General features: G+C 37.4%; 1 protein-coding gene across 1 annotated transcript in view; it reads left to right on the top strand.

Annotated features, from left to right (window-relative positions):
* The first annotated feature begins 6,590 nt into the window (after nucleotides 1-6,590).
* LOC126483913 (pachytene checkpoint protein 2 homolog) overlaps nucleotides 6,591-20,616 on the top strand; it is a 30,956-nt gene continuing 16,930 nt past the window's right edge. The window contains exons 1-3 of the mRNA XM_050107186.1: nucleotides 6,591-6,740; nucleotides 7,728-7,884; nucleotides 8,042-8,230. Of these exons, the coding sequence (XP_049963143.1) occupies nucleotides 6,697-6,740; nucleotides 7,728-7,884; nucleotides 8,042-8,230 (390 nt within the window). The 5' untranslated portion in view covers nucleotides 6,591-6,696. The remainder of the gene's footprint in view (nucleotides 6,741-7,727; nucleotides 7,885-8,041; nucleotides 8,231-20,616) is intronic.

The following is a 20,616-nucleotide window of genomic DNA, read 5'->3' as shown; positions in this document are numbered from 1 at the left end:
GGGATTACTGAGATAGCATGTATGCATCACATGTACCATTTCCACTGTTAGAAACCAAATAGTGGCGTGATGTCTTCCAGAAGATACCAGATAATTATAAGCCATCTACACCTCATGCACTTGGAGGAGGCCTTCTAGACAATGAATATCACTGTGTACAGACAATTGCTATGCAGAAGTCCCAGAAGTCACATTCACTTGCCTTAGTAATCTTTTTCACAGCTTGATTCTTGATCCTGATACTAGATTCTGACTTTTGTATTACCAGTGGTGTCTCATAAATTCACTACTAGGCTAAATGAACTAATGTCTTGCTGATGTTAAATCTAGTGTGAAATCGCCTGATGAGTTGTTATGTTGACATCTAGTGTGAATCAGCCTTTAATGTTGTGTTCTGAGTTGTGTGGTTGACACTTTTTTTATTCTTTGACTTCTTTGCAGTGTGGAAAATTTATCATACAACCTTTATCAAGAATTCACTTTATTAATTTACTATGGCCGTTGATCAGCTATAATGTTGCTACTTCTTTAATTCATATTCGTATTCATTTATCAACTATTGACCATGATATGGGTTTTCTCAGTTACATAGACATAACACGTTAAAGGGGGCTGGATGTCAAACAGGCCAACTTGGAGCAGGAGAGGCACCACAGGACATTTTAATTTCCACTGTCTATACTTTTAGAAATAAATTCATAAAACTTTGTCAGTATGACCAGAAAGAATTTAAAGTTCACACTCATAGCAGTGGAAGTTCAAAAACATAACAAATATTTTTTTTACATGTGAAATTTCATCGTTATTTCATGTAGTATTGGCTGCATTTGTTGCCATAGGTACAACTTTCTTCATGAGTAAGAGAGATTATTTGATGAATTTTGCACAGCATACAGACCATTCTTACAGGTGTATGACATTCTAGAATTTTCCAAATATATTAAAAACCATGGTAAAAATTTATATAATTAACTATAAAATTTGAGTTTTTTCTAAACATGAAGTTTAAAATGTAACATCTCATTCATTTTTTCATAAATTAAATAAATTCTCTCTCCTGCACTTATTCCTCCATTTTCATCTGCAACTGAAGTTTCTTTTGTGTCTGGTTGTCCTGCTACTGGTGTTCATTTGCTTTCGTGGATTTGTCCTTAGTTTCTGATGTGTCCATTTCCTTCCTTAAGCCCAACTGCACTTTAGGAGTAGGTCCCTCTATGCTGTTAACTGTGCTGCTGGTTTACCTACTGTTATGTCCTCTTCCATCAATGACATTACATTTCTTTCCACTGAAGATGCAGTTATCTACAGAGCAGTAGTTTCAGTTTCCTTGTCTGCTGATCTGGATGATCTTGTTTTTTCTATTCTTGTTTGTTTTAACCTTCTGGTCATTTTCTACATTGTAAATTCGCTACAACTACTGGTGCTACTGAGGCTGATTGCTGATTTTTCGCTACAACTACTGGTGCCACTGAGGCTGATTGCTGATTTTTCCTTAAATTCGTGTCACTTGCTGGTAATGAAATTAGTGCTGAGCATGGTATGCTGGCAGCTCTATGACTTGGGACTTTTTAATGGTGTTTCCACCGAATATTTTTAGGATATCTTCACACATGTAACAATACTCAATTATATAGTAATACTGACCCAATGAATCAGCGACATTTTGTTTAGCTGCTTTATTTCACACAGTCAGGAAAACACAATTTGACAAGAACGTGGGTAAACAAGAAATTGTCAGAACATAATGGAAAAGATTAGACATAACAACAATAAGATGTGTCTGCAGTCCAAAGAACAATAAAATACTCTTTGAATCTTAAATCTAAGTCAATGAGTCCCACATACCCCCCCTGATGGTAGACTGGAACTCCAAGAACATATACATACTCCTGGTAACCTACTTGTTGGACTGCTCTCGTGCAGACTGCAGGCATTGGCCAGTGTTTCTTGCAGGCTTGTGTGTTGTGGTGAGGATGACACTGTGGTCGTATGGCCAGCCCCTTCACCAGTTTGCCTCGAATTCACTAACACAGAGTTCATCCTTTCTTGATGTTTTACAGGGGTGTTCAGTGATGCAATTTCATTTGTTCAAATGACACCATCAGTAGCCAGTCATTACAAATTATCTGCACTGTATGCTCTTCACACTTTAAAACTCTGAACGGTCCAGATTATGATGATTGCAACGGTGGGCACACTATATCAGTTCTTAATATTATGTGAGAGCACCACTTAATATCTTTGTGTACAAAAGCATCTGATGAAGATCGTATTTCGGCTATCTGGACTTTGATTTGCTGCAGAAAACAGGGCAATTCTATCTCCACAGGTAGCTGATGTGTTGGAAAAAAACTCCAATCATAGGCATAATGTTTCTCCATAAATCATCTCTGCTGTTGATGCACCAATGTCTCAATGACACACTGTTCAGAGGCCCAGTAAAACCAGTGGGAACGTGGGCGTCCTAATGTGAAGCTTTTAATGTTGTATGCCAGCACTCTACCATCACGTTGCCTACGAGGTGGTAGCTGGTTGTATGAAGGTGTTGGAAACCACACAACTTAGACATATCAAGGAACAGTGTCGACTTGAGCTGCTGTCATTGACACATAGTGAGGTGAAGTGGACAGCCAAAATGAGATATCCAGGGGTTAAAAAAATCTGTGAATTGGTGGCTACCTTAATTTGGGTAGGCATGGCTACCATTGTGTTTCCATCCTGGCCAAGTGGCAGTGTGCTTACTTCAAACCCAAGTTGATCATACCAACGATTTCTTTTTTTGTCCCTTATATACAACCAGTGCAATAATGTAAGCAAGCATGCTTGGTTCTTTGGTTGGTTGATAGAGCCATCTTTAATTACTAGGAAGTCTTGAACAGTGTGGCTTGATTAACTTTCCTTGAGAGTTTGATATCACTTGACTTGTGTCATTTCTTTTATTTTTAACTTGGCACTCTTGCAGAATTCTGCGTATTGTTGTACCTATTACCAGCATGCGAGGCCATTTAGGTTCGCACAGGGAGATGTGCATCTTGTGACCTGATCGCCAATCTGCCAGTGATATCAGCACACTGTGCCATTTGCCTATCTTCTTGCTTCTTCTGGACTGATGAACGCCTTTCTTCTTCGTTTCATCTGGCGTGGGTCCACTTCTCAGTTGTCAGCACTGATAATTGTTTCTGTAGCTCATCTACTTGACATTGTAAGCTTCTAAGCGGTTCACTAATGTTTATTTGCTGCTGCTCCCCAATAGCACCTGCCTTCCCAGAGTTGATGTCATTGGCTATTTGCGTTACTACCGAAGTGCTTGCTTGATCTAGTATTGTGTACTCTTTGTCTGCTAATGCAAGTATGGAATTGATGTCACTTCTCACAAGCGCCACCATGGATATTTTTACCGGTAGTGGTAGCTACGTCAACTATATGTGACACAGCGTAACGTTATATAAGGCCATTTCTCCAATTGTGCTCCTCAGTTGCCGCCAGAACTCCAATTGTGTTCTGTCACCAATATGCTCACTATTTATTATCTGCTACATGTGTCGATCTAATAATTTGCACATTCTGCTGACCAGCGAATTTCTCAAATGTAAATATTCTTGCTCTGAGGGTGACTTCAATATAAGATCATAGCTACTGCACAGGCATATAAACTCTTGACTGTCCCAGCAAATCACAAGTGGTCACTGGTAACACTGTTTTGCAGAAATGCTAAGTCAATTATTGCGAACCACAACTTTAGTTTGTCCTGCAGTAACTTAGAAATGTGCACTTTTATTTGTGGGTTAGGAACTGTGTTAGGCTCGTCGAGCAAATAGGTCGCCCATTTTGTCGTTTGAGGAGATAATTTCATGTCCTCTCGTGTCCCAGCTTGAGACTGAAGATCGTCTACTTGCTTTTGCAGATCTCCTTGCAGCTGTAACAGCTGCATTGTTGTCAGAACCCTTCTGACATTCGTTTTGACATGAACTCACTGTTTGGCTTTTCATGTTTCCTGTAGTCTCTGTGCTCTTTAGTATTCCAGGGCTCACCTAATTGTAGTAATGCTCCATTATTTAACAGTATTGATCTAATGAGTCAGTAATATTCGGTTTGATTGCTTTATTTCACTCAGTTAGGAAAACGCACATTGACAAAAATGTGAATAAACAATTAACTCTCAAAGAATAAATACAAAGAGTAAATGTAACAATGATAAGATGTAATGTAAATTGAAGGTGGAGGAGGGGAGAAAGGAAAGGAAAGGGAAGCAACTCATGATGTCAGGTGCACTGGGACTTAGTGCAGGATTGGCTATAGTAAAATGAAATGTGTGCCGCACTGGGATTTGAACACGCTATCTTCTGCTTACCAGGCAGTTGGGTTAACCACTGTCACCCAGACACATTGTTTATTGTGATACTATCTCAGTATGTGCCTTGCCCAACCTACATTCCCATATAGTGCCACCTATCTGCAGTCCCCATCCATGTTCCCCGTGCTTGCTACTTTTATATTCCCACAGGAGAATGAACATGATTGTGCATTCGAACTGAAGATGGTGTTTTTACAGCCTACTGAGGTGACTCAATTATACGACTGTGTGATGTCCCTTTTTTAGATATGTCTGAAATAACAGACATCACATACTCATACAAACGATGTGTCTGCAGTTCAAAGAACAATAAAATACACGTTGAATCTTATTCTGAAGTCAACGATTCCAATACACATATACCTTTTTCCTTTCCCATTCCTATGAAGCCCGTGCTTTGTAAAATGATACCACAGTGATAATGTTACTTGTATAATTCTTTCATTTGCCATGCTACTGCATACTTTCTTGAATCTCCTATTAATTGTAATTACCTCTGTGTTGATACATGACTTTTTCACTAGACCATTTGAGGCAATGAGAACCATAAGAGCCCTAAGCACAGAAACAAAGTTTTGAGAAAAACTGATGTTTGTGAGTATCAAATTTATAGACAGAAATCCAGCCTCATAGGTCGACCTTTTCTAACCAAGTCTCAACAGCCCATAATTCCTAAGAAAAAATTAATTTACCAATTTTATGTTATGAAATCATAATTAATATTTAAGATTATACTTATTATTGATGTTAATTTACAAAATTTATATTTGTAAGACAGTGACAATAGTTGTAAAATTTGTAATTATGTAATATGAAACTAAAATTAGGATTGAAAGAACAGATAATTGAACCACACATACAGTTGTGACCTGTTCCAAAAATTCGTGGTAATAGTTATCATTATTTTCATTAAGAGCATTCTGTGGCTTGAAGTTCACCTCGAAATATGAAGTACCACTACTGCGTACATGATATAAACATTAAATTATATTGTCATTCTTAGATAACAATGGAGCAGTGCAAAGCAACAAAACTATGCCTTAGGCCCACGTGGAAATATATAATGGAGAAATTGATGAGACAGCTTTTCATGAATGCTCTCATATACAATGTGGAGCTACAGATACAGATAAAACTGGTTCGCCATAAGATCAACATATGTCAGGAGCATACATGTGCACTACAAAATCAAAATCGATGACTGTGTGCTTTAGGCCCTTATGGAGCTCAGTGCTTCATATTTTCGTGGGTTGCTTACTAAAAACAAGTTCATTTCTGAGTTTCTCAGTAGGGTACATTTTAGAAATCTTGTCACAGCTTGTCCACTTTCATTGTGCTAAGCGTCATTCGGATCTAACAGTTACGCCCCCATATGCGTGAATCTGGTTTCGTTATTGTACTTTCACTTTAACATTTTCATATCCATAGTTTCTGAATATGCGATTATTTCTGTCTCTTCGATCACGTTTAATGTCTGCAGTTAAGATTTCTTTCTTTATTAGTCACTAATATCTGTGAACACTAATTATCCCTTGCCCCTTCCTGATGCTCTTATGAATCTATTCAAAGTTTTGGGTTAAGGGCATAAGGAGAGTGTTTCACACGACGAACTCTTTTGACCTAATAAACCTGTTATTTTTCTCTTAAAAGTTCATTGCTCCAGATTTTATGAGGCTATCTATCGCTGTTTTGATCGTTTGCTCGTATTATATCGCTGAACACACTTTTGAAATGCGCTGTTTAAGACTGGTACTATATTTACCTGTTACAGGATCACATGGATTACAATAATTATTGCCACTGTCATAAACTGAGTTCACTGTGTCAGAGCTTTTATCCATTATAAGTACGCCCACTTACGCTTAAAAGAGCACGTATTTATACACTTTACCACTTTTCCACTCCACTTTACATAGGAAATTTAGACACAGGAAATCGGCATTATTTATTCAGCCGTTTATCAGTAAGTCTATACTCACAACCATCTTACACACATATTTTAATACCATATCCTGTCTTTTTTGTATAATGGATGGTATAGCATGACTCACTATCTCCATTAATCATCGAACTGAGCGAAGTGTTGCTATGTTGAGGTTGGCGTTTTTGTGTTACTTGACGTTGACGTTTCTTCCCTTCCGTTTCGTTGACGTCCAATATGAATCGAACGTGACGGACGTGTATTTTAGTGGAGGCCTCTTTGGACAAACTCTGACATTGTTACGTTGGACAACCTGTAGGGAATCAATCGATGTTGTGGTGGCAAGTTTTGAATTGTGATTTGTGTGTTTGTGTTTGAACTTTGTAGTGGTTCACGAAAGTGAGTGATATTTGTTTGAGATATGAAACGGATCGTACATATTGAAATAAACCAACGCTTGGAGAGGTAAATTTATGTTATTTTTTATGTTATATGCCTAATAGACAAACTGTGAAGAATGATGTTGGCTCGAATTACTACACACGTCTTACTGGGATCAGCCGTGTTTTTGAAAAGTGCATTAATACATATGCATTATTGCGGTAATTTCCGAAAATATTCTGCAAGGGAATATATGAAACTATCACAGAAGTGCAGTTGCATGATGTGCAGCACGCTTAGAAAGCTATTTACAGTAGGTTTCTGCAGTGCAAACAGTTCGTGTAGTGCAGATTTCACTTAATCGTTTATTTCGTAGCAATGTAATGAAAAGGATTTAGAGAGTGTACTGTAATAAAGTTTATATCGCAAAAGGCAGTTGGATGTCTTAGACTTAAGGAGAGTCAAAAACATTAGTTTATCTAGTGAGTTACTTAATGTAGAGACATTAACATTGTCAGCTGTCACATTTGTCCCAAAGAAAAACAACAGGCGTTTAGTGGTATGGGGGTTTCAAAATGAAAGTGCAGAAATAGAAATTAATTCCTTAGAGTGTGGTTATTATCAACCTGGCCATTCTAATTGGATAGATTCTTATCCGAAGACTTTGACATATAAATACAATATATGATTCTCTGTGATTTCTCTTGTGACTTACGATTATGGCTGTAATGAATACCCGCACTGTGTTGTATTTGAAAAGCAGCAATGTTTTTTATAAGTTACGTCAAGATTGCCTTTAAGCTGAATGATGTTGGCAAATGTAATCAGGCTACAATGATCCTGAATGCGCTTTAGCTGTTCACATTATAGTAGAACTTAGTATTACATTTCTTCACCAAAACTATGAATAGCTTTCTCACTACAGATGAATTTGCTTCATGTTAGGGACATTTTTGATTGAACTAGATGTTTTGTAACTGCCTCTTCTAACCGGCACCTATGCTGTAATTGAGTTTCTAGATCCAAATTTCACAGTATTTCTTTTAAAACTAATAACTTGTTTTATTACAGTAATGCACCAAGAGATGTGGTAATAGAATTTGTTTCTAAGTTTGCAAAAACTTGCAAACTGATACAGGGATCCATTATAAACAGTTTTGATGATCCTTTCCTTTGTGAACATGTACAGACAGTAAAGATATGTGAAATAAATGATGAAGCCCCACAGGTAACTGATTTCCAACTTTTCCAGTTGCATATGAAATATAAGGTGTTTTTTACATTGTATGTAAAGGAACTGTTGCTAATATCTGCATGAAAGATGGATATTTTATTTGGAATATGTGGAGTAAATTGATTCATGGTAATGTTTAGTTTACTTTCAGTGTCTAGAAGCAAATGATGTTGACCTGTGTTACCATGTCTATACTCTTGATCCATATGGCTCTCAGCTGGAAACCATGGACGGTGAGGGAGATAAAGAAGTGCCATTTGCCCTTCATTGTATTCTTCCTACAACTGAATTTGCAGGATTATGGGAAAGCCTTGTTTATGATTCTGCAATCAAAGAAAATGTAAGTGATGGGAAGTTGCTATTTTAATAATTTGCAACCTCTTTCATATTTCGATTTAGTAGCCTATTTCACTGCTCTCTTTTCACATGTTAGAATTTACACTGACCTTTTTTTAAAAAAATCCTTGGATGGGATATACATGGATGAGTTTCAGGGAAAAAGATACAGAACGATTTTTTGTAATTAAGCACTGTAGTGCACAGTTGCGTTTTTGATGGTTCAGAGTTTTTACAGTGGAAAATGTAAGTAAGTAAACAATTATGTGTTGAGTATTTTCCCTATTATCCATGGGTCCTACCAGGTTGAGGTGACTTGCCTGCCTGCCTCCAAGATACAGGTTGCTGCACCATAGATGCAATCACACGACAGGGGTAACAGTGGAGAGGCTCGATTAAAACATAGTTTCTGAAGACAACCAGCTCTCCTAACAGGTGCTACAGTCCATATGACAGCTGATCTGACCATACAACATAAGTCGACATGACCATGCTTTGTGGGTATAGTGGCATGACTGACAGCAAGGGGTCACTGCATCCGTTGTATTTGCTGGGGACAGCTAAGTGTGTTCTAAGTTTCGCAAAACCGAAGTTTGCAGTACCTACATTGGCTTTCACCCATGATGTCATCAAGGTGGTGGGCCTATTTCAACCTTATAGGCCTACAATATGGCACCCATGACATTGCTCATTACACACCTGTACAAAAGCAGATAATATTAAAAATATTTAACTGTAGAAATAATATGAAAGTAATGGGACAGCCATGGGAATTAGGGGTTTTTGGGTAGGACACACTAAATGGACATACCAGCACAATTACTAATGCAAACATCGAGCAAACATAATCCTCAGCAGTCAGTAAGACCACAATTAAAAAAAAAAAATGGTATCAGAAATTTCACTTGATGTATATAGCTCATTTGAAGTCCACAATATTGTGAACTAGCACAAAAAAAGAAAAAAGAAAAGGCGGTTCGGAAGGTTCACTTGACTATATGTTGAACACACACATAATTGTAACTCCACTACTGGATATTTCACTTGACCTATGTTGCTGAAGCAAAATCTACGGCACACACTAAACTACACACAATTTGACAAATCCAGTATGTAATATTTCACTTGACCTATATATCTAAAACAAAGTCTGGAGTACTACATAACTAAAACTTTCCCACATAACTAACACTGAGAATCTAACCTCACCAATGTAGGTAAAACAGACTCCATGATATCTGCTAATCACAATCCAAAATGAGTACCAACATTTAGCAACACTACCCAAAATGTTGTAAATATCATTAATACCAATTTCTGTACACAAGAAACACACATGAACTCTCATATACACTACAATAAAAAAATCATAAGAAACATACTTATAAACCAAATTCAGCTGACACACAAATTCAGCAATCTAGTGATAGCAAAAATAATGTCATCAGCACAGTCTCTTTAAAGGTCTCAAACAGGATACATCTCTGGATAGAACATCATATTTTTTCCAACTGACAGTGCCACAGTCCCTGGTCTGAGATACAGCAATCTTGATTAGTCTCATACCTTGTCCGGAACACGACACATGCTCTGCAATTAAAATGAATAACTAGGAATTTAATCATGGTCGGCATTTTTTGTAGGGACCTACTCATGGATAACGTTGTCACATCCATAACTAACAAAAACTAAGATATAAAATTAAATTTCCTATGATAAACAACATACTGTGCTAATACTTCCAAACCCAAAAATAAGTCTGTTGCCCATAACTGCCGTCATGAAAATAACTTACTAACAAACTGCCACAGACTCTTCGAATATTCTAACAAACACTATTCCAGAAGTCCAATACATCATTCACACCACTCGCAGACAATTTAGAAACATAAGCATCCCACACTCGAGAGTGCCACTGCATACTCCTACACACCTTCTGCAAAGATGATCCATTTGAGGTACAATGCACCACCATAAAATGACACAACACAGGTATGTCATGGGTTGAAGCAGACGGGTTGTCCCATAAATTTTGATTGACTTCTCTGTGTTAATGTTAATGACATCTTCTTGGATAAATGATTCCAGAGGTAAAATAGCCCTCCATTTGGGTCTCTGGCCAGAGAGAACTCAGGAGGATACTGTCACCAAAAGAACCAAATCTGAAATTCTAAGGTCTGAATTTGTAATATTGGATTCCTTAATTTGTGAGACAGATTAGAGAAAATGTAAACAAAAATAACAGTATGAAGAAGTGGCAAGAACAGTACGTCTGGTCAGAACAACGTAAATTTATCAGCACAAAATTGAATAAGTGTAATGTGGAAATAAGCATGTTAATGAATGACAAGAGCCGAATGAATGCGAAATATTAAGAACAGCTTGGTAAATATCTTTACTGAACAAAGTAAGAGCATGTGGACTATCAGACCAATTGTGTGATTGGATTGAAGAGTTCGTAGATAACAGAACGCAGCATGCCATTCTCATTGGAGAGAAGTCTTCCGAATTAAGAGTGATTTCAGGTCTGCTACAGGGGAGTGTCGTAGGACCGTTGCTATTCACAATATACATAAATGACCTTGTGGATAACATCGGAAGTTCACCGAGGCTTTTTGAGGATGATGCTGTGGTATATCGAGAGGTTGTAACAATGGTAAATTGTACTGAAATGCAGGAGGATCTGCAGCGAATTGACGCATGGTGCAGGGAATGGCAATTGCATCTCAATGTAGACAAGTGTAATGTGCTTGCGGATACATAGAAAGAGAGATCCCTTATCATTTAGCTACAATATAGCAGGTCAGCAACTGGAAGCAGTTAATTCCATAAATTATCTGGGAGTACGCATTAGGAGTGATTTAAAATTTAATGATCATATAAAGTTGATCGTCGGTAAAGCAGTTGCCAGACTGAGATTCATTGGAAGAATCCTAAGGAAATGCAATCTGAAAACAAAGGAAGTAGGTTACAGTACACTCATTCGCCCACTGCTTGAATACTGCTCACCCGTGTGGGATCCGTACCAGATAGGGTTGATAGAAGAGATAGAGAAGATCCAACGGAGAGCAGCACGCTTCGTTACAGGATCATTTAGGGAAATACGGAAGCGTCCGATCCCGCCCGTATGGTTTGACCCATGACGTCACAACTATGGCGGAAACAACCATAAACCACAATTCCAATATGGCGCATATGAAGTCGGTACGTACACATTATGAGGGAGTCATTCCATGTCAAATCAACACACCTATTTTACCTCACCCTCTTAGATTTTGCTGAAAGTTTGTATACTTATAGTGGGCACTGAGACTAAGAAAATACCAAATTTCAATTTTTTATCTCAAACCATTCTTGAAATATGGCTATGTAAACTTTTCAAAACCAGCCAAAAATGTGTGAATGGACTTTTTTAAAATTGTCATACGACAAAAAAACATAGCTTCTAATTAATAACCTTTTTTAAAATGGTAATTAATATTTTGATTTAATTTTTTAACAAAAAGTACTTAATTGAAAATTTTCAAGATATTTACACAACTACTTCATACTGTTGTAAATCACATGGCAAAATATTAATGTGGGATGATGATGGGTTCATTGTTAAAAAAAAAATTATTCCGGACTCTTGTTTCTCACCCTAGCCCTAGTTTGACCAAACTGACCTTTAACAAACAAGAATTTCTTTAAAATATACTGAAAGTTCTAATATTTTTTTTACTTACCTATCAAAACATCACCTTATTAAACCAAAACTAATCAGCATATTTTATAATTAAGTTGATTGCTTATTTTAATTTCATACAACTTCACTAACAGTATATTAACCGATATAACAAAAACAAGGAATTGAGCATTTATCTACAAACTGAAATAAAGTATGAATAAGTACAAGTATTTACATAATAGTTCTGGTCCATGATGTTTGAAATAGAAGTACTAAACAAATTAAACACGTAACGCTTGTTTTTGAGTAACAGGCATCTGTACATGGCTAAATTTAACACAATAGGTACTAACAATAATTTTGAAACAACTTTCTATAAAATATACATTAACACTAACCTAAGACAAAAATTAAGTTTTGAGTTGAAAGCAGTTTCCCAATAAATTGTCTTGGAACTTCACATATTACATTTTAATAAAGCTGACTGGGTTTGGTTTACATCACTTTCATTAAGAATGTATGTTCTCCCTGTCGGAGTAAATGGATTCACTTTTGTGAGAACATCCACAACTGGCACCCACAGGACATCTGCATGTGCAGGATAAGAGAATGACTTAGCTGGTCCACATGGATGAAGAAAAGTTATTTTCCTTCATCAAGTTCTTCGTTTTTTTCTAAAATGTACCCAAGCCACCAGTTTCTGCCGTATACAGTGGTGACATAGCCTGATACATCTTGTAACTTCAGTTTGTCTGGTGATGTAGTTACTTTCCTCTCCCAACTCAGCATATCACCTGAGAAGTATTTGACTATTAATTTTGATGTAGCGTTGGGAATGAAAGTGTGAAATTGCTGTGTTCCTTTGATTGTCAATGCCTCTTCAAGTCGGCTTTTTAAGAATATTTCTGAAGCAGCGTAGTCTTCTTGAGTGGAATATGCAAAATCAACATTTGTGATATTATCTACTGCCCACTCAAACTGATCACGTGCGCTTTGGATCTGATTTTGGTATGGCCTTTGCAAACTTGCACGAGCTGCCAGTCTCTTTACTGATGAACCCCCTACTCCATCACAAGGCCCTTTCCCATGTGCTGTGGCTGAAAAGTGCCACTCAGCTTTTACGTTGAAGTCTTCCTCATGAAGGCAAAGGTTCAGCAAGTTTTTCTTATTTTTATACTTAGCGGCAGAACTGTCAGAATAATATATCTTTTTTGGAATCTTTTGAAATTTATTTGTTAGATATGAAATTAGCTTCTTTTGAAAGGTGTAAACTGCAGTTGTACTGTGCTCCAGGCAATCAGAAACAATTACAAAGCTCATATGCTCAATTTTGTCTTCCTGTTTGTAATATATAACAAAAGGATGAATGGTAATCTGTTGTCTTGTCCAGTGGAAACTCTGAGCTTCATCCTGTAGAACTATACTATAATTTTCTGAAAAATCACGTATGACAACAAATTCAGATTCCATAAGGTTTTCTCTTGTGGAGTTAAGGAATGTTCGTTGTTGCTTGGCAATGAAGTCATGCCGAATCAAAGTCGACATCTTACTACAAAATAAATCTATGAATTCTTCAGAAGTTTTCTGAACAATTTCCAGATTACATCGGTCAACTGACATCCACTGTCGGAACTGAACTTGTTCAATTAAGTTTTCATGAAAAGAGTCTTTTAAAATTTTACGCATGACAGTTTCTCCTGGGCAGTATTCACAGTTTCCCATGTTACAATCAACTGATGATGGGTTGAAAAGCATTTTTGCAATGCACTGCTTATAACTGTTTAAGCTGCTGTTTGTTACTGTATTTAGTTTGGCATTTTCTATCATTAATTTTATGTTTTGGTGAGTTGTGCATACGCAGACAGTGTGTGTGCCACTCCGGCCAGCTAATACACAATGTTTTGGTCTCAACTCAGCAAATTTAGAGAAACCTATTTTTATGTTAGGAAACTTGTCTTTAAAATGCTTGTAAGCTTCTTTAAGGTTACACCAAATTAGTCTTTTTGATATTTTTGTTTTATTTCTCTTTGTTTCTGTAATTGTCACACAATCTTTAATACCTGGCATTGCCCTGCTAACTTCATCATTTTCATAAAATGAATGTACAGTTTTGACAGTTTCTGTTGGTAAACACTTCCCTGGTTTTGGGTTTGGACCTTCCATGAATCCTTTCTCTTTCAAAATTTTTTTGGACTGCCAAACAATGAAATTAGGAGCATTAAATTCCCTCATTATTTTTCTGACACTCCACTTTTCAGGTGAACTTGTAAGAATCATTAGTTGTTTTTGATCTACTTGTAGAATTTTTAAAGTTTCTTTTAAGATTTTCAAGAACAGATTCATCAGTATCAGTGTCTGACGAAGAAGTTTCAGGAGCAACAAAAAGTTTGTGTGTCATTTATGAGATTTTCTTCACTTTTGATTTGGCGTAATGCCTAGTTGTTAGTTTTCTCTTGTCTTGAAGTGTTGTGTTAAATGTTTTAACAGCTACTGAAGTTGGAGTGAAGTCAGGGTCTTGGTCTCGGATGATTATCTCTGATCCAGAAGATTCTTTTTCAACACTTTCATCACTGATGGGCTCTGGTGTATTTTTCAATTTGGTTACATCTTTCCTACATTTATCACAAATCTTGGCACCACTTGGTATTTGAGGAAATAATTTGGGCATCCATGTTGTGACATTTCTCAGTTTTTTTTCCGTCTCTAATAAAACGATTTGACTTATAAAATGATTTGACTTCTTCAATGGATTACAACACTGCTGCACTCTTACAGCACTGCACTTTTTACTTGGTTCCATATTTATACAAAAACCACGTATAAACTGTCCATCAATGTATAGATTTACTTGAAAATGAACTATTAAGTATAAAGGTGCGTTTACACTGCGATTTGTATCGGCACATGTATGAGATACATGTATATACGACTTTGCGACATGTATCGCGACTTGTATGAGTTGACAAGTATCAACCTCATACATGTATGAGCGTGCGTTTACACTGGTTGATATGTATCACTGTGCGATAGCTTCCGACGACGATTTGGAAGTTTTCACATTTTTATGTGCTGATACACTTGCTCTTTTGGAAAATGATAGGAAGAAAAGGCGGAGGAAGCGTAGATGGTGGCACAGAGAGTTTCTCGCGAATTAACGCCATATTTTAGAAATTATGTTAGGATGAGTATGGAGGATTTCCGCGGTTTGTTATCACTTGTGGCTCTTCTTGTGTCCAAAACCAACACAAACTTTCGGGAAGCGATTCCACCAGAGGATCAGTTGGCAGTAACACTCCGTTTTTTAGCCACTGGGGATTCCTCGTAAAACGAAGATTTCATGACAAAACATTTGCATTGTCGCGCGATTGCTAATGCCGACGCCTCACACACGATTGTCGGCATCCGTTGTCAACATTATCACGCGAGGCCGCCGGAATAACAGCAAAACATTGATATACGTGCCAGATGCATGAAAAAATTATTTAATGTATGACATACTCTGATATATATAAAACTTTTACCTTCACTTCTTGGGATAAAACTTGCACAATGGCCTCGCAAACACGAAGAATAATGTTGCATATGGCACTTTTTGATATTTTATGCAGATACATTAACGTCGAAACGACAGTCGGCACCTTCAAAACTCAAACAGCCGCCAAAGAGCCTGGTACTACGCATACGCTAATCGTCGAAATAAGTGGCAGTCGACAAGACGACAGGAAATGATAGTACTGCGCATGCGCGAGTTCTTCAAATGTCGCTCATACATGTCGCGTATATGGCCAAAAAGCGATATACAAAATGTATACGCGACATGTATGAGCTCGAGGGTCCGCATACAAGTTCCGTGAATTTTTGTATGAGGTGATGTATCGCGACATGTCAAATTGACATGTCGCTCATACATGTCGCGATACATGTATCCCAGTGTAAACGTACCTTAATAGATACAGACTGGTCAACACAGAGGTAACAATTGATTTGCACTAAAACCACAGTGCACAATAATGCTATAGGCACACAAAGCCTTAGAAGGTAACAATGCAGACTACATCATCTCAACAATGGCTCCAGTCTCTGAATTATTGTACAGACATCAAGCCCTATATATACAGTCCTCTACTGACATACTACCTTAAAGGTCAGTTTGGTCAGACTAGGGCCGTTAGTGAAAAACAAGAGTCTGGAATAGTTTTTTTTTAACAATGAACCCATCATCATCCCACATTTATATTTTGCCATGTGATTTACAACAGTGTGAAGTAGTTATGGAAATATTTTGAAAATTTTCAATTATGTACTTTTTGTAAAAAAATTAAATCAAAATATTAATTACCATTTTGAAAAAGGTTTTTAATTAGAAGCTATGTTTTTTGTCTATCACTGGAAAGAGCATGAAAAATGCTGCAAAATGACACCCTTCCCAGTTCTCTAGCTCAATTAGGGCAGCTCCTAGGGCAATTTAAAAAAAAGTCCGTTCACACATTTTTGGCCAGTTTTTGAAAAGTTTATATGACCATATTTCAGGAATGGTTTGAGGTAAAAAATTGAAGTTTGGTATTTTTATTAGTTTCAGCACTCACTATAAGTATACCAACTTTCAGCAAAATCTAAGAGGGTGAGGTAAAATTTTTATTTAAAGTGCGTTGATTTGACGTGGAATGACTCGAGGACGAAAGTACATCGAAAAACAAACACACACACACTTTCCACAAAAAGCCTAATGACACGAATGGGGCAAGCGCGGGAAATGGGGTGTTTTTAGGTGGGGGCAAACTAAATATAAACAAATTTAGACACCCACTCCCATACAAAACCACACAAAACAACGAAAGAAAACAGACATCACAAAACTCCCGAAATACCACTAAACACAATATCATCTGGAATCGGACACTTCCCTTGGCCTACATAGCTCAAAAACATCTCCCGATACCAATATCAACATACACAGCTACACATTGGGATCGAACACTTCCCTTGACCTGCGCACTGTTAATTTTATTCGTCATATCCATTCCTGAACAAAAACAACAACTGATTAATTTTACTAAAATTACCACACGATGTACAGCGAACAACACTAAATTAACCTTCACACAAAATCGTTAACTCACTGAAATGAATTACACTACAAACACAGCCGACACTCAAACAGTTCTGGATAATGAGCAAAAGCAAACTGAGCCCATTACACCACACAAACAAAAACCCTGAACATACCACCAGAGCGCACACCACACCACAACACGACGACATATACAAACACGCCACACTCACCAACCAAACTCCGCGCCGTCATGGTGTCACACGCGACAACACCCTTACATCACGGGTCAAAGCCGACGTGTGGGATCGGACACTTCTATCGACCCTCATTTAGTAATCGCGAAAGCATTACGGAGATGATAGATAAACTCCAGTGGAGGACCCTGCAGGAGAGACGCTCAGTAGCTCGGTACGGGCTTTTGTTGAAGTTTCGAGAACATACCTTCATCGAGGAGTGAAGCAGTATATTGCTCCCTCCTACGTATATCTCACGAAGAGACCATGAGGATAAAATCAGAGAGATTAGAGCCCACACAGAGGCATACCGACAATCTTTCTTTCCACGAACAATACGAGGCTGGAATAGAAGGGAGAACCGATAGAGGTACTCAAGGTACCCTCCGCCACATGCCGTCAGGCGGCTTGCGGAGTATGGATGTAGATGTAGCGAAGATAGGTACAAAGCCACAACCCACCACAATAGTACATGTATTGATGCCTACAACCTCTTCAGGTACAGGAGTGAAATGTGTGATGAGATAAAATAAACTATTCATTATATTAAGGAAGATGAAAAATTAATTGTAATCAAGGACTGGAATAGGAAGTTTGTATAATGGTAAGAAGGTCATATTGAAATCAGTTTTTAAACTGCAAAACATTTCCAGGAGCAGATTTGGACTCTGCTTTTATTTTATTATGAAAGGCAGATTACAACTGGAAAAAAAGGTAGAAAGGTAGCAAACTAAGGAAATGAAATGTGGATAAATAGAAAGAACAAGAGGTTGCCGAGACTTTCGATGAGATACTAAGGGAATTACTGACTGAAATGGTGAATGAATACAATAGGATAAGTCAGGTAGCTTTGAAAACTGGTCTAGTTGATGGCAGCAGAAGTACAGTTGAATCGCTCCATGCAGAAGAGGTCTCAGTCCATTATACCTAGTTTCGAGAAAACTAAAAACAACAATCTAGATACTAGACTATGTGATCAAAGCTAAGAGAAAAAATATGTGCTGTTTATCGACCATGTATCAAGGTCCTTACAAAGTTTACAGGCATTTAAAGTGTTTTAATTTAGGAAAACCAAAATAGATTTTCGCGCTTTTCGTAGTTTCTTGAGGAAAATATGATGATTCCTTTATTACTTTTAGGGTATGCTTATAGTTTAGGAATGTGAAAGGATCATGAGCATTAGATAAAGCAAAACAACTGGTTTTCAATCAATATTTATTAAGAAAATAACTGAGAAGAAAAACAATTGAGTACATCATTTTGAGTTTCTGTAGTCATCTTGCACTTCACTGTTATCAACGTCACTTGTGGGCCAATGCGTCAGTTCGTGGTAGAATTCTTCATACTCATTCGGTATATAAGGTAGTAATCTAGTAATGTCCTTTATTTTTGCTACTTTTATTGGAACTTTCCGCATGGGATATGCACAGTTGGGTGGAGAAGTAGAATGTGTCATCTGGCCAGGTTGAGACAGATGGAATGTGTGTTTCATGATACCATCAATACACTGGGATGTTGTTATAGATCCACAGAGTTGGCTACTGTATGAAAAGTGCATCAGTGTACTGATTCTGAAATGTGCTTTCTGGTGTCATGGTACTGACTTCGGTATAGTTTCTTCTGATATGCAGTTTCTTTTATAAAGGGTTGGCCACCAGTTCTTGAAATCCAAGATATTCTCTGTTTTCACTTCATATACTTCAAATTTCACAGATTTGCTACTTTCTATGATCATTTTGATTATTTCATGTACACAATATAGTCGATCATGCCTTCTAGGGGTGCATTTGATTGCAGCAAAATCCCTGTCACAGGGCAGAAAAGAATGACCCCTGACTGGAAAGAATTGCTCGATTTGTTTAAATTGGCCAGTGTCTGTTGAAAATAGAAGCAGCCTTACTAAAGTATGGTTCTTGTTCTGTCCTGCACAGTTATAGGAATACAAATGTAGCTCTGTAATTTCAGCAGGAATGTCCTGCAGGTAATTATACAAGAAAGAATCTACCTCATTACATCCTTTCCTCGCAATTCCCTCATGATAAATGTATATTTTAGCTTATTTTTCTCGATATCATGAATGCGAAACACATTAGTAGTCAGCTGGCGCATGTAAAAAGTTTCCTGGACAGGGATCACTGGTAACTGAATGTTCTGCATAAAATCTATTGCCAGAGATAATACATGGTGTTTATCTTTCATTTCAGTTTCCGATTCAAGTTTATTATAGAATTTTTTAGCCCGGCTCTTGTGCACCATCAACTCAACAACTGCACACCGTTTTGCCGCATCATTAATATGGGGATTTAGAATCTTAACTTTTAATTCTCCACACAAGCAGCATGCATCGACCTGAGGGTGCCCAAATGACAGGGAGTAGTTTTCATTGAAAAATAAAGCAAATGTCTGGTAGCTACATTTAACATCAGTATGTTTCTCCTTGAACATTTTATATATCAACTTAATATTGAGTCTTGCATCTAAAAACTTAGTTGTTCTCCCACTGTAGTGGCTTTCTCTTACTGGGTAGCTATTAATGTGTTCTCTCATGGGTTGTCCGACTTCGGCTGACAAAGCGTTTACACTTGGAGTTTTCCCTCTTTTGTCATGTGAACTCTGATCTGATATAGGCAGCTATCTCAGTGATTTCATTCTCTTATCACTTAAAGCTAGAAGATCCAGAAATGCTTTGTAATGTACCTTCCTTTTGATGTTACCCACAATTTCATGGTAAGTAAATACTTTATTGACTTGTCGAATTGAATTGTCTTTTCTAGGTCGACATCGCTGGACGTTGTGTATGTCTATAATTGACTGAATATAAACATCTTGTTCATCCTTAGAAGGCAAGTTATGAAGCCGTACTAAAATAGATTCCTTTTCATCTGTACTGATGTCTTGAAAGCACTTGAATCTCTTGCACCTGAAAACATAAAAGAATCCTGTATAGAAACATATTCTCAATTGACTGCCAAACTAGCAAAGGCGATACCAAACTGTGCGCGGTGAACAAGAGCAGTGCCATGGGCGATCCATAATAAAGTTTACCCAAACACTAGTTACAGTGTTCAAAAAACTGTCACTAACATCCAGTATAATTAAAAATTACCTGCAGTCACATCCTGTAATTGTAACTGGTATGCATTGTCTTTTTTAGTTAATATATTCTTGGCCTTTTAGCTTTGTGTTTTTGAAATATTCCTCTTGTCTTCTTACTTCTCGTCGTGATACAGTGGCACCTTCCATCGCTTTCTGAAATAAAACTGGAAATATTGTCAACAAACGAATGTGTTGGTTAACAACGTACGCTTTCAGCTGTTTCCCTCCACTGAATAAGTTGTGCAGGTTAGCCAACATGCTCTGCACATTGAAGTTAACATTTCCTTGTGAAGTGTCAAACTTTTTGGCTGAAATGCAGTTGCTTAGCAAGAAGGGCTTCA

The sequence above is a fragment of the Schistocerca serialis genome, chromosome 6 (genome assembly GCF_023864345.2).
Source record: "Schistocerca serialis cubense isolate TAMUIC-IGC-003099 chromosome 6, iqSchSeri2.2, whole genome shotgun sequence".
Taxonomy (NCBI): domain Eukaryota; kingdom Metazoa; phylum Arthropoda; class Insecta; order Orthoptera; family Acrididae; genus Schistocerca; species Schistocerca serialis.
This window is presented reverse-complemented; position numbering and strand designations above follow the sequence as displayed.